The 14,563-nt window shown below is 36.0% G+C and overlaps 3 protein-coding genes across 3 annotated transcripts; all 3 read left to right on the top strand.

Annotated features, from left to right (window-relative positions):
* Positions 1 to 4,225: 4,225 nt before the first annotated feature.
* Positions 4,226 to 5,872, top strand: LOC131634855 (uncharacterized). Its single transcript, XM_058905479.1, has 2 exons — positions 4,226 to 5,453; positions 5,688 to 5,872. The coding sequence occupies exons 1-2, from the start codon at positions 4,226 to 4,228 to the stop codon at positions 5,870 to 5,872; spliced, it is 1,413 nt and encodes a 470-aa protein (XP_058761462.1).
* A 1,748-nt stretch (positions 5,873 to 7,620) lies between these two features.
* Positions 7,621 to 8,900, top strand: LOC131634854 (uncharacterized). The gene is made up of 2 exons (XM_058905477.1): positions 7,621 to 7,848; positions 8,097 to 8,900. The coding sequence occupies exons 1-2, from the start codon at positions 7,621 to 7,623 to the stop codon at positions 8,898 to 8,900; spliced, it is 1,032 nt and encodes a 343-aa protein (XP_058761460.1).
* On the top strand, positions 8,901 to 9,437 carry LOC131634853 (uncharacterized). Its single transcript, XM_058905476.1, has one exon. The coding sequence runs from the start codon at positions 8,901 to 8,903 to the stop codon at positions 9,435 to 9,437; it is 537 nt and encodes a 178-aa protein (XP_058761459.1).
* The last annotated feature ends 5,126 nt before the right edge of the window (positions 9,438 to 14,563 follow it).

The raw sequence follows: 14,563 nt of genomic DNA, 5'->3' as shown, positions 1-14,563 counted from the left end.
TTTTTAATAGTATTATTTTTATAATTTCTAATATTTTGACATATCTCAAATTCTCACTAATATTTTGAGAAATACATTTATTATATTAAACAAATACAAATTTAAATAAACTACATTTAATACGAAGCATTTTATGAATTGAATCTATGAGTATTGCATATATTTATTATCAAAATACAAATAAAACATCACTAATTTTATAAGTGCTCTAGAAGCTAAGTTTACAATCAAATTCTCAAAACACAAAATACAATACAAATATATATATATATATATATATATATATATATATATATATATATATATATATATATATATATATATATATATATATATATATATATACTGATTTGCTCCCTAAGAAAATTAGTTCTCTCCAGCCGAACGTGACTCCTCAATGGTCATAATTGACTTTCCAAGAATGCACAAATCAACTTCTAATTTATCTTCAATTGTCCATTGCATGTATACATATAAGAATAAGAAGAAGAAAAAAAATAAAGTTAATAAAGGAGTATAATACATGTTGACTAAATGATTTATAGGTAAGTCACATAAGTAAATTTAATTGAGAGGAAATGTCTATTTGATAGATATGATATGACTATCACTACCATCTACCATGAACAAATGAATTCAATAAGTGACAACAATTTTAAGGAAAAGAGAGATGTAGTAATGAATAAAATGCATATGGTTACTCTCATTTTTGTGAAGTGGTGTGTGTTATTTTTTTTCAAACACATGACTCGGTTATATATATATATATATATATATATATATATATATATATATATATATATATATATATATATATATATATATATACATATATATATATATATATATACATATATATATATATATATACATATATATATATATACATATATATATATATATACATATATATATATATATATATATATATATATATATATATATATATATATATATATATATATATATATATATATATATATGTTGGTTACTCTCATTATGGATAGTATAGCTACCTGTTAAGAATAAATAACTTATGAGCCACTTTTTAGGTATAAGTAGAGTCATGATGAAAAACAATGTAAGAGTAGAAGCATGGCTGAGATCTTTGTATTTGGAAGAGCTACTTCCCAATATATATCATCTTGTAATCTTTATATGTATGGATGAAGTTGTGAAATTGGTGTTTCCAGCCTGAAGGATGCCTGAACAGTAGCTGAAATTTGTTCAAGGAAAACAAATATCGTCAATAAATAAATTCAGTAGTCACTAACATTAAAAATTCAAATAAGATCTTAGCACAAAAGTCTGATCACATGGAAGTAATAAAAAAAAGAAATTATATCAAACTTATGAGTGATAGTTGCATAGATCACATGTACATCACAGTGCAGATGAAGCATTGTCAAGCTGTTTTACTGCAGTAAGCAGCTGAATCCAGTTTCAAAATATACTAGTGATTAGTGAATAAAAGACTAGGCGGAATTATATATTTATATAAATCAAGATAGATAATAAATTCTGAATGCAATTTACAAGATGAACAATTAGTCTGACTCTGTTACCTAAAAAATAAGATATAATGAATCTATTTTACTTTTATACAATAAATCTAGTACTACTTGGAAATTCAGCACTACTTCTACTCTATTTCCTATATAAACACTCACCATTTTATCATCATTACTTCTACATGGTATTCCAATTGCACCTTGGGCAACAGTTGGAAACAATGCATATCTTCTATTGATATGGTTGAAGTTACATTTTCTGTCATATTTAATCGTTTCAGTCCAGCCAAAGCCAATAAGGTAGCTTTAACAACCTCTTCACTGAGTTTTCTAAGCCTTGTTTGAACATTGCCACAGACATTATCTTGCACCTGAGATTATAATTATAGCTTAAACAAAAATCAGTTAGATTCAATCAGTGCTCCAGACAAAACGGTAATAACGATGATGAAATTGAGTTTGAAATTGAGTTTGAATGATGAAATTCACCTAGCACAAAACAATAATAAAGACGATAATTCTATGCTAATATGAAAACCAACCTGAGCATAATCATCAATGGTAACTAAGAAACACAACAACAACAAATCAAAATTAAAATAGAAGCAAAAGAGGAAAAAATTCCGGTGAGACATTTTATCGAATACCTTATGAGTAAGATCGAAAGTTGTTTTTTCTTCTCTTCATCGCTTTAACCAGTAAGCATTCCTCCATTCTCAACTTTATGATATCATATGCTTGCTGTAAATTTAACTCAAACTAAAACGTATATTGAAATCGAATCACTATGAAGTAACCGTAAAAACCGTAATAAAGTAAAAAGTGTAAAAATGCAAAGAATCACGAAACAAAACTAACCTGCTCTAAGTTGAAATTTCGAGCGCAAACAGATTCTGAACCCCAACACGAATCAAATCCTGAGTCGATAACAATTCGAACCAGTTCCGAAATCCAAATCCAACCAATTCGAGACCGAGAGAATCTGCGTCGTAATTGTTGTTGTTGTGTAAGTGTTAGGGACCAAATAGTACTAATTTTCATATAATGTTTTTGGTCCTTTTAACCACTTTTTACTCACTAATCAAACTTTTATTCTTACAATTTAATTATTTTGCAATTTTGTTAGTTTTAGTTCATTTGAAGTGTTATTTCACAAGTTTGTTAGTTTTGTAGTGTTATTAAAAGGTTTGAAGATCATGGAAGTAAAGAGGAATTACTAGACAACTTGGAATAGCAAGAAGTGCTGATGAGGCCAGTTTGACCCGCAAACATCCTTTGCGCCGCCAACTGATGAATACTGCACAAGTCCAGTTTTTGAATTGCAACTGATGTGGCAAAAGTTTCAGTGGTTGCGCCCTAACCCTTGATGGCGCCGCAAACTGAGCGTTGCAGAATTGTTTCTTTTATTTTGTTGCCACTTGTCATGAGATAGTGGCTTATCTTTTGAAGTTGGAAAGCTATTACGAATTAAGGGTTATTTAGGGAGAAAAGGAAAAGAAAAATTCTATTATATTCATTGTGAACCAAACATTGAGGCTAGGGTTTTGGAGAGAAAAGTTTGCAACTTTGTGAGAGATTGATGTTCATAGTTTCTTCTCCATATCTTTTGCTGTCAACCATGGTGATGAGTAGCTAAATCCCACTTTGACAAGATTGGAGGTAGTAGCTATCCTTGTTAACTCTGTATTTTCTCTAGCACTTTGTATGAACTTCATTAGTATTGAAATGGATGAATGTTGTTGTTTTATCTTTTATATTTAGATTTGATTTATGATTGAGAAATATATTTCAAGTCTTGGTCTACAACATTTTATCAAGTAGTGAATAAATGCTAGAGATAGATTTATTTGCCACTTTTCTATTTGTATCAAACAATCAAGATTAATATATTGATAGTTAGAGTGAGAGATCATCTAAAGATTAATATGTTAACTTTCACAACTTTGTTTAGACATAATCATTGTTGAGAGGATACTAGAACATTGTCATTGCTATTGAAGTTATACATTACTTGTTAAAGTCACATAGAAGATAGGAATAGTGAAACCAAAATCAATCTTATCATTCTTTTATTATTGAAACAAGTTCTAGTTTATTGTCTTATAATTGTCTTGATTAGAACAAATAGCAATTCAAAACAAAACAACTTTGTTACCTTTCGAACTTAAAATAATAGTAACTATAGAACGGCGGTAATATCACCCAATCTCTGTGGATACAATATAAAAATATTTGCCTTGAATATACTATTCAACAAATTGGCGCCGTTGCCGGGGATTGGAGTTTGATATTGCAAGCATTGCAATAGTTCATTGTTTTATGTTTGTTACTTTATTCTTAATTCTTTTGCGTTTCACTTGGTTTGCTAGTTTTGTAGATTCTTGTGTATGCGAGAAAAAGCTTCCGAAGAGCAATTTCATTTAGATCCCGAAATTGAAAGAACACTCCGAAAGCTCAATAACAAGACACGAAGAAGAAGGAAGTTGGCCCAAGAAAAGCGACAAAGAGAAGAAGCATCTACTTCTTCACAAAATCACATTGAAGAAGTAGTTATAGAGACTTTCGAAGGAGATATGGCGGGTGTTGTTCCAACCGAGATGTCCGCCAATAGTCCTAGGCGTACCGCTCAATTTGCACGGAATGCCCAAGGTGGAGGAAATACGGAAATGAAGACCGGTATCCTCCAACTTCTCTATGCCAATCCATTCACCTGAATGGATCATGAAGACCCCTTTACGCATCTTACGAAATTTTATGAGATTGCGGGCTCAACGGGAGTGAATGAAGCGGGTGAAGAGACGTTGTTTAAAAGATTGTTTCCACACTCATTAATCGGGAAAGCTAAGGAATGGTATCTTGATCAACAACCAAGAGTGATGACGGATTGGAATTTGCTTGAAGAAAATTTTTTAGAGAGGTACTTTCCACAATCTCGATTCATGGAGATCAAAACGGCTATTGCGGTGTTTACTCAAGGAAGTAACGAATCTCTTAATGAAGCGTGGGAAAGATTCAAATCCATGCTTAGAAAATGCAAGGGTCATGGTTTTGATGATCTCACAGAAATTCACATCTTCCGCAATGGACTTCAACCGGTGCACAAGACACTTTTTGATGCTATCGCGGGTGGATCTCTAATGTCAAAGAGCGCGGAGGATGCAATAATGATAATCGATCGTATGGCACTCAATGATCTCCAAACTCAACATGATAGGATTCAATCACAAAGAAAGCCGGGTGTTCTTGAATTAAACACTAATGATTCCATCCTTGCTCAAAATAAGATTCTCTCTCAACAAGTTGAGTTACTCACTAAGAAAATGTCGAAGCTCCCACACCAAATGAAGGAAATTCATGGGATGCAAATGACTTCTCACGTAGCAAGTTGTGAACTTTGTCAAGGTGACCATCCTACCGGGTTTTGTCCTCCTCCCAATGGTGAAGAAGTTAATTATGTCAACAATCAAAACCAAGGTTATCAAAGGCAACCTCCACCTCACAACAATCCTTACGAAAGAAACAACCAAGGATTCCAACCTTCAAGATTCAACAATCAACACTATCAACATCAAAGTCCTTATCAAAGTTCAAATCCTCAAGGTCAAGGTCAACAATCTCAAGGTGGAAGCTCAAAGTTGGAAGACACTCTTACACAATTCATGCAAGCATCCATGGCTAATCAAAGGAGTAATGAAGCGGCCATAAAGAATCTAGAAAATCAAGTGGGTCAACTTGCAAAGCAATTGTCCGAGCAACAACCGAGAGCATCCTTCTCCGCCAACACCCAAACCAATCCAAATGAGCATTGCAAAGCCATTGTTACAAGAATTGGGAGGAAGGTGAATAACGGCGTGAATAAAGAGGTTATAGTCGACGATGAGGAAGAAGTAATAGACGAAGATGAAGAAGTGGAAGTGATAGTTGAAAATGAGGGAGAAAAGAGTGAGGAGAAGATAGAGGAAGAATTAGTTGAAAAAGAGAGAAAAGAAAAAGAAGAAAGTGAGAAAAACAACAAAAAAGTGAAGAGGAATAAAAAGAGAGATGAACAACCGAGCACAATCCCATCCCAACACTTACCATACCCACATGCCAAGTCAAGGACGGATAATGCAAGGCAACATGCTAGGTTTATGGATATATTCAAAAAACTCCAAGTTAATATTCCATTTTCTGAAGCATTAGAACAAATGCCAAAATATGCAAAATTCATGAAGGATATTCTCACCAAGAAAAAGAGGTATTCGGAAGAGGAGACCATTCTACTTGATGCTCGTTGTAGTGCCATAATTCAAAAAACTCTACCAAAGAAAGAAGCCGATCCAGGACGTGTTACTTTGCCGGTTACAATTGGAGGTCATTGAATAGGTAACGTTTTGATTGATTTGGGCTCAAGTATTAATTTAATTCCATTATCTATCATCAAGAGATTGGGGAACATAGAGATGAAACCAACCCGAATGACTTTGCGACTAGCCGATAAGTCTCTCACTTCTCCTTACGGAGTTGCGCAAGACATGCTTGTTAAAGTGGACAAATTTTTGTTCCCGGTATACTTTGTGGTAGTTGATATGGAAGAAGACCGTGATGTACCATTGATACTTGGAAGGCCTTTCATGAAAACAGCCCGGATGATGATTGATATAGATGATGGTCTTACGAAGGTGAGAGTGCAAGATGAAGAAGTTAATTTCAATCTCTTTGAAGCCATGAAGTATCCCAAGGATAAGCATGATACATTCCGAGTCGACGCTACCTACGAGGAGATTGAGGAGGTTGCTAATCAAGTTCACATCTCTAACCCTTTGGAAAGATCTCTTATAGGAGCATACAACGCCTTATCCGAGATTGAAGAAAAAGAAATGGAAGCATTCTTGAATGAATTAGAATCTTGTGGGGAGATTGATCATAATGAAGAGAAAGTAGAGGAGTTGAAGGGGGAGAAGAAAGTTGAAGAATCAAAGATAGAGTTGAAAATGTTTCCATCTCATTTGAAGTATGTTTTTCTTGGTGAAGACTTCACTAAGCCGGTGGTCATTAGTAATTCTTTGTCTACTCAAGAGGAGAAGCGCTTAATTGAAGTGTTAAAGAAGCATGAAGGTGCACTAGGGTGGGTTTTGTCCGATTTGAAAGGTATTAGCCCAGCTTATTGCATGCACAAAATCATGATGGAGGATGATTACAAACCGGTGGCTCAACCTCAAAGGCGGCTCAACTCATCAATGAAGGAAGTTGTGAGAAAAGAAGTAGTTAAACTATTGGAGGCCGGGATGATTTATCCTATTTCCGATAGCGAATGGGTAAGTCCGGTGCAAGTTGTTCCTAAGAAAGGTGGCATGACGGTTATCCGAAATGAAAAGAATGAGTTGATTCCGACAAGAACGGTAACCGGGTGGAGAATGTGTATTGATTATAGAAGATTAAATCAAGCAACAAGGAAAGATCACTTCCCACTACCTTTCATGGATCAAATGTTGGAGAGGTTAGCCGGTAAGAATTTCTATTGCTTTTTAGATGGTTATTCGGGTTACAACCAAATTTCGGTGAACCCGGCGGACCATGAGAAGACCTCTTTTACATGTCCATTTGGTGTTTTTGCTTATCGAAGAATGCCTTTTGGACTATGTAATGCTCCGGCCACCTTCCAAAGATGCATGCAAGCCATCTTTGCGGATTTGATTGAAGAGTGTATTGAAGTGTTCATGGATGATTTTTCGGTGTATGGATCATCTTTCGACCTATGCTTAAAGAATCTTGATGTGGTATTGGAGAGATGTGTGAAGACCAACCTTGTGCTAAATTGGGAAAAATGCAATTTCATGGTCACCGAAGGAGTGGTTCTTGGACACAAAATCTCTTCCAAAGGACTTGAAGTTGACAAAGCGAAAGTGGAGGTCATAGAGAAGCTCCCACCACCAATCAACATCAAAGGAATAAGAAGCTTTCTTGGACATGCCGGTTTCTATAGAAGATTCATCAAGGATTTTTCGAAGATAGCAAAGCCATTGAGTAATTTACGCATTTTAATTTTGATGAGTCTTGTCTAAAAGCATTTCTTGAGCTGAAAGAAAAATTAGTTACCGCACCCATAATCTTTGCTCCAAATTGGAAAATGGATTTTGAACTCATGTGTGATGCAAGCGATTATGCGGTTGGTGCGGTATTAGGCCAAAGAAGATCAAAAATTTTCCATGCAATTCACTATGCTAGTAAAGTTTTGAATGAAGCTCAAGTTAACTATGCAACCACTGAAAAAGAGCTACTAGCCATAGTGTATGCATTGGAAAAATTTAGAGCTTATTTGATCGGTTCTAAAGTTGTAGTCTACACCGACCATTCGGCAATAAAGTATTTGTTAACCAAGCAGGATTCAAAACAAAGGTTAATCCGTTGGATTTTACTTTTACAAGAATTTGATTTGGAAATCCGAGACAAAAAGGGGTTCAAAAACTTGGTGGCGGATCATTTATCCTGATTGGTGAATGTGGAGATTACAAAGAATGAGATCGAAGTAAGAGAGGAGTTTCCGGATGGAAGACTTTATGCGATTCAAGTGAGGCCTTGTTTGCCGATTTTGCAAATTATAAGGCAACCGGTTTGATACCGAAAGACTTCACTAACAATCAAAGAAAGAAATTTCTAGCGGATGCCAAACACTATGTATGGGATGACCCATATCTATTCAAGGAAGGTGTTGACAGCATCTTGAGAAGATGTGTCACCAATGAAGAAGCAAAAGATATTCTTTGGCATTGTCATAACTCTCTGGATGGAGGCCACTATAGTGGATGGAGAACAACTACCAAAGTACTCCAATCGGGGTTCTTTTGGCCTACTCTATTCAAAGATGCTCACGAGCACGCAAAAAGTTATGACAAATGTCAAAGGAGCGAAGGAATAGGCAAACGAGATGAAATTCCCTTGACCAATATGTTAGAAGTAGAAGTCTTTGATTGTTGGGACATTGATTTTGTTGGTCCATTTCCTCCCTCTTTCGCTAATGAATATATTCTTGTTGCCGTTTACTATGTATCCAAGTGGGTGGAAGCGCTTGCTACACCTAAGGCCGATGCCAAAACTGTGATCAAATTCTTAAAGAAAAATATCTTCTCACGTTTTGGTGTGCCAAGGGTTTTGATAAGTGATGGAGGATCAAACTTTTGTAATACACCTCTGGAAAAAGTTTTAGAACATTATGGTGTAAAACATAAGGTGACCACTCCCTATCACCCACAAGAAAATGGTCAAACGGAAGTGTCAAATAGAGAAGTAAAGAGAATTCTTGAGAAAACAGTCTCTAGCTGTAGAAAAGAATGGTCATTGAAATTAGATGAAGCTTTGTGGGCATACCGTACTGCCTACAAAGCTCCTATTGGATTAACTCCTTTTTAGATGGTCTACGGAAAAACTTGTCATCTCCCGGTAGAGTTGGAACACAGAGCACTTTGGGCTCTTAAATTTCTGAATTTTGATGCCACTCTAGCCGCCCACAAAAGAAAAGACCAACTCCATGAATTGGAAGAACTAAGAGACCATGCGTATCACTCCAACAAGCTCTACAAGGACAAAGCTAAGGCTTACCATGATAAGAAGGTCCGCTGCAAAAGTTTTCATGAGGGACAGATGGTGTTGCTATTCAATTCGCGACTTCGGTTGTTTCCCGGTAAACTTAAGTCAAAATGGTCTGGACCATTTGTGGTGAAGGAAGTGAGGGACTATGGAGCCATTGTGATCGAGGATCCCAAATCTAAAGAAAGCTGGACGGTTAATGGTCAACGACTTAAGCTTATCATGGTGGAGAAGTGGTACGCGAAGCTAGTGCCATTTTACTTAATGATCCGTGAGAGATCATCGAACCGTCGAGCTCTAACGACGTTAAATAAAGCGCTTGTTGGGAGGCAACCCAACGTCGTAAGTGGACTTTGTTAGTTTCATGGATTTTCTGTTTGGTAGGTGTTAGGCAATTTTTTTAGGAAGTGAAGGTTCAGTGTAAAACTTGGCAATTTTTAAAAATTCATGTCTGTTTGCGCCGCAAATATTGTTTGCCCCGCAAATAGAGCACAAACAGTGAGTAAGCCAATTTTACAAAGAAAATTTCTCTTGTTTCCCCACAAACAAGGATTTGCGCCGCAAACAGGTCAGCCAAAATAAATTTTCATCAGCTATTGCGCCGCAAACATTGTTTGCCCCGCAACCAGAGCACAAACAGTGAGTAAGCCAATTTTACAAAGAAAATTTCTCTTGTTTGCCCCGCAAACAAGGGTTTGCGCCGCAAACACTGCGGGACAGAAATCCCTTCCCTTTTAATATTACCTTAGTTTTTTTTTCATTTTATCTTTTATTCAAACAACTCCAACACTTTATCTCTCTCTCACTAAACTCCCACCCTCCACTTTCAAACCCTAATCTCACCAACACTATCACACACAACCTCTCTTCAATTTCTACATTCACCTAACTCAAGTTCATGGTATGTTTGTTATTTTTTTGATTCTCAAATGTCTATTGTTCAAGTCATTCTAGGTTAGGGTTTGTTGATTAACACAGTGGATGCAAACTTAATGTCAAAAATTGAACTTGCATGTGTTAATCTTACTGCATAACATACTGAACTTCTTGAATGTTCTTATTGTTGCAAGCAAACCTTCCATTCTGTGCCATTTTTGTTTAGTTTCGCACAGCTTGCGCCGCAAACCCTCCTTTGCGCCGCGAACTGGGTTTGAAACACCAGGTTGCGCCGCAAACCTTGATGGCGCCGCAAACTGTGTTTTGTCTTGCATGTTCCTGATTTTAAATGCTGACAGTTTGGTTGCTATGGTTTGGTTGTTAAATGTTGTTGCATATGTCAAAGCGCACAAAAACCAGAAGTGCCAATCCTTGTCACTCCATACCACAGTTCATTGGAGAGGAACAAGAAGAGCGATATACTTACTTATGCAACCGAACCGTCCAGGCTGAAAGGTTTATCCTGTTCAAACCAAATGGCCTAATGCAGGGTTTGGTTCAAACATTGGAAACACTCAAATGGGGGAAGATATGTGAACCGGTCGCTGAGATCAATTATGATATCGTTCGCGAATTCTATGCGAATGCCATTCCGGTTGAAGACGGGGCAGAATTTATGTACAAAATAGTGGTGAGGGGAAGGACAATCTCTTTTAAGAGGAGCGCTATCAATGAATACTTGGGGTCCCCATTGGAGCTACCCGATGGAGTAAGAAGTGAGTACCAAAGAAGGTATCTCACTAATGATTGGAACATTCAAGTTGTTAGTGAGTCCTTATGCCTTGAAGGAAAGACCTATGAGTTGAATGATGCGGGAGCGCCAAAAGGATGGAAAAGAGAGGATTTTAAAGTGGAGGTTAAGGCCTTGATAGTGGTGGTATTGCACAACATCCGGCCAAGAACTCACACGACACACATCTCACTCGAAGTAGGCTACATGCTGTTTTGCATTTTGTACAGAGTACCAATTGATTTGGCCAGCATTATCTCTGAAGAAATGAGGAGGGTAACAGTTATGGGAACGAGACATGGAGGCAAAGCCGGTGTCCTTATCTATCCCGGTTTAATCATGGGGCTTTGTTATAATGTGAGGGTGGCCATCCCGAGTGAGGTACATTTCAAAATCACAAGTGTTATTAATGAAGCTTTTGTTAGCAGGTTTTGTGCAGGCGCAACAAAGAAAGCTGAAAGAGGAGGATCATCTACTTCAAGGTCCAGAGGTGGTCGAGCACCTGTTTTTGATCACATGGCCTTTGCCACCGATTGTGCAGAGAACTTTGAGGCGACTCAAAGATCGAATCGGTTCTTGGTGCAAACATTATCTCAGCAATTTCAGCGCACCTCTTTGGAAGCAGAATATGATGCCTACGCAAATTGGCCTGTGGGCAGGCCACCTTTCATGGAGGGTGCAGGAGGCAGTGGCACCGGAAATGAGGATGACACAATGGAAGACGTGATCAGGACAGTTGGTGGCGATGATGAAGAAGAAGATTGAAGTGGTGTTGTAGCATTTTTTTTATTTTTTATTTTTTAGTTTATTTCTACCTTACTTTAGTCTTAATTCTGTATTGCTTTTTAGTTTAATTGTGTACTGTATGGTGGCTCTCGTTTCACCATTTGAACCTCTTTAAAAATTTCATTTTTATTATTGTAGTTTAATTGTGTGTTTGGGTGGAAAGTGATTAACCCAACTTTTTCAAAGTGTTTTTGTTTAATTGTTCTTTTGCAAAGGGAGCTTGAGGAATCAATGAGCACGGATAAGAGTTGATATTGTGAACACTTCGAGTGGCAATGATGAGAATCAGTATCAAGGAAAATTAAGGTACACTTTATCGCTCTCTAGACTTAACATGGTTAGTTGATTTTGTTTGCAAATTTCTTAGCATAAATTCCTTGAGTCACATGTCATTTTTTTATCCAAATTTAGAACTTAACCAATTGCGAGGAAACTTTCCATTGTACACTAAATGCGGGATACCGGAATTTATTTCAACTCATTTTTATCATGCTAAACCATGCATTATTCTTGTTTGTGAAAAGTGTGAAAGTGATAGAGGCATTGTTTGAATTTGAGAAAAACCACTTGACTAAAAAGTTAAATCAATTAACCTTGTGAGGAGTGATTCTTAGTTAACCCCCTTTGAGCTTATATTAGGATTCATGTGATTATTGAACATGTGTTGTATGTGAATCCTAATCTCTTTTGTTCATTAAAACCTTCAACCGCAATGGTTGCAATTTTGCCTTGTGCCTATGTCTATGTAGGGAGCATTGTTGTCTCTAATATGGTTTGAATCCTAAGTTGGGGAGAGTTGATTGAAAAATAAATGAAAATGTGGTACTTACGAGTTGTGTGGTTGTCATACCCCAAAATTTGCCTATCGTGCTTCAAATTATTTTGACTCATATGATCTTCAACTGCTCAAGATAATACAAGAATTGGGCTCATTTGCGTGTCTCCTAAACAATCAACCCAAAATTAGGGTTTTCTCTCTTCGAGATAAAATCTTCAAATACAAAAGATGTTCCAAAGTGGCCTGAAGAGGACATCTTGGGCTTTCCAAAAAGTCCTAGAACTCCCTTATATCTTAAAAATTGGGGGAGATATGCCTTGCTAAAGTTGAGCGATTTTGAGAAAATATAAGCCAAAGTGGTGAATTTTTGATGTCTTGAACTATTGGGCCTAACTTTTGAAATCTCAAAACGTGTCCATGGGCAAAATAATTACTCTTAGGCCAATTATTTTATTTTATAACATTTATTTATTTATTTTTATGAATTTTATTCATTTAAAAATTAATAAATCTAGTAAAATAAGAAATAATTGAAATAAGTCATGAGATAAATTTTTCAATCATATCAAAGATTCCAAGCATCAAATATTGAGAGAAAAACGTACAAGGCATAACTGGCATAAGGATTGATCAAAAATTCCAAAATTGGCAAGATTCCATACAAATTCCAAATAAAATCTGCACATCTCTCCAATCAAAGATTTGGTTCATGTTTTGTAAACCTATTTGAGTCCACTATATATGCATACTATTCCAGACAGTGAAGGCAATTTTTCGGCAGGCTGAAGAATCCTTATTCAAGAGCAAAAAAAAAAGTGAAGGGAGACGAAATTGCAGTCAGAGCTTTAGCAAATTCCAGGCCATTCTAAGCATCCAGAACGATTCATTGTTGTCTCCTGAAGCTATTGAGACATTCATCACCGAGTGAAATGCCCAGGATTGCAAGAACAAGGCCACGATTTGCACCTATTTTGTCTAACTCGATCTCGTTAATTTGTGCATTATAAATACTTTTGAGTTGCGTATTGGTGTTCGCATAGATGTGTAGATACTTTCTGGATTGCTGGCTTTGAGTTTTAATGCAGAGATTACAAAACGCCATTGCTAGGTTTCCTTGCTCCTCAAATGGGGGTTTCGTACATGAGCGATTTCAGGCAAAATAGGTGGAATCATTAGATTTGTGGCACCTTTTATAATCGATCTAGGTCTTTGGTTGCAATTTGTTATGCTTGTATTGCCGAGTTCGATTTTTGCAGGGTACGGCCACGCTCCAAAACTGTGGGCAAAGGGTGTTTTCTTAGGGAGCCCTCACGAGGAAGACGAAGGCCCAGAGCGCGAAATTCTTTTTTTTTAATTTTCATCACTCAGTTTTTATTATATTATATCTGTTTCATGTTAATATCAATCAACAAACGCATCAGCAATGGAGAGACGCTATAGTGTTCACCCAAGGGGCGTGGGTTCAACCCCCGTCCATGACATTTTATTTTGTTTTGTTTCAAAGAATAAATCATGCGGGTTCTATGTGTCCCAGTACCGAGGGTCTACGATATGACCTCATCTCATCACTAGTAGATCTCCACTTGCATATGATCCAACGTCCAGAATTTGCCAGTGCACCATGGACCATCACCAGCATGTCGCACACAATCCCAGCTAAGTTTTTTTTCCTAATATTTTTTTTTATTATTTATTTCTTTATTACATATTTTCTATTTATCTATTTTTTCTTTTTTTCTTTTGTTTATCAAATATTTTTTTTCTTCTTCTTTATTTACTAAGTTTATATATATTTTTTTATAGACTATTATTTATTTTATTTATCTCTCTTTTATCGAATGTTCGATTTTTATAATTCTATCAATAATTGTTTCTTTATTTATATTAAATTCCTTTTCTTTTACAAATATTTTTTTCAATTAAATAATTGGGATTTAATCCAATAATTATTTAATTGATACGTATTAAATCAAATTATCGACTTTCCGTTAACCTTTAATGATTATTAAGAATATCAAATTTATTTTGTTTTTCTTACAATTAGGGTTTGTATTTTTTAGGGTTTGTGGAACACTCATGCACTAACATTTCTCTTCTTTATGGCTAATGGCTAATTTTTAGGGTTAATCAAAGATCTTTCAGCCACGCGCCTCAGCCGACCAAAAAGCTAAGTTTTCTAATTTCTTTTAATTTTTTTTTGCCTTATGGATTTAAATAGGGTTTGTTTCAATATTCGATGAATTACTCCTACACTAA

Source organism: Vicia villosa, unplaced genomic scaffold (genome assembly GCF_029867415.1).
Source record: "Vicia villosa cultivar HV-30 ecotype Madison, WI unplaced genomic scaffold, Vvil1.0 ctg.001371F_1_1, whole genome shotgun sequence".
NCBI lineage: Eukaryota > Viridiplantae > Streptophyta > Magnoliopsida > Fabales > Fabaceae > Vicia > Vicia villosa.
The sequence above is the reverse complement of the archived record's forward strand: the minus strand, read 5'-3'. Positions and strand labels throughout refer to the sequence as shown.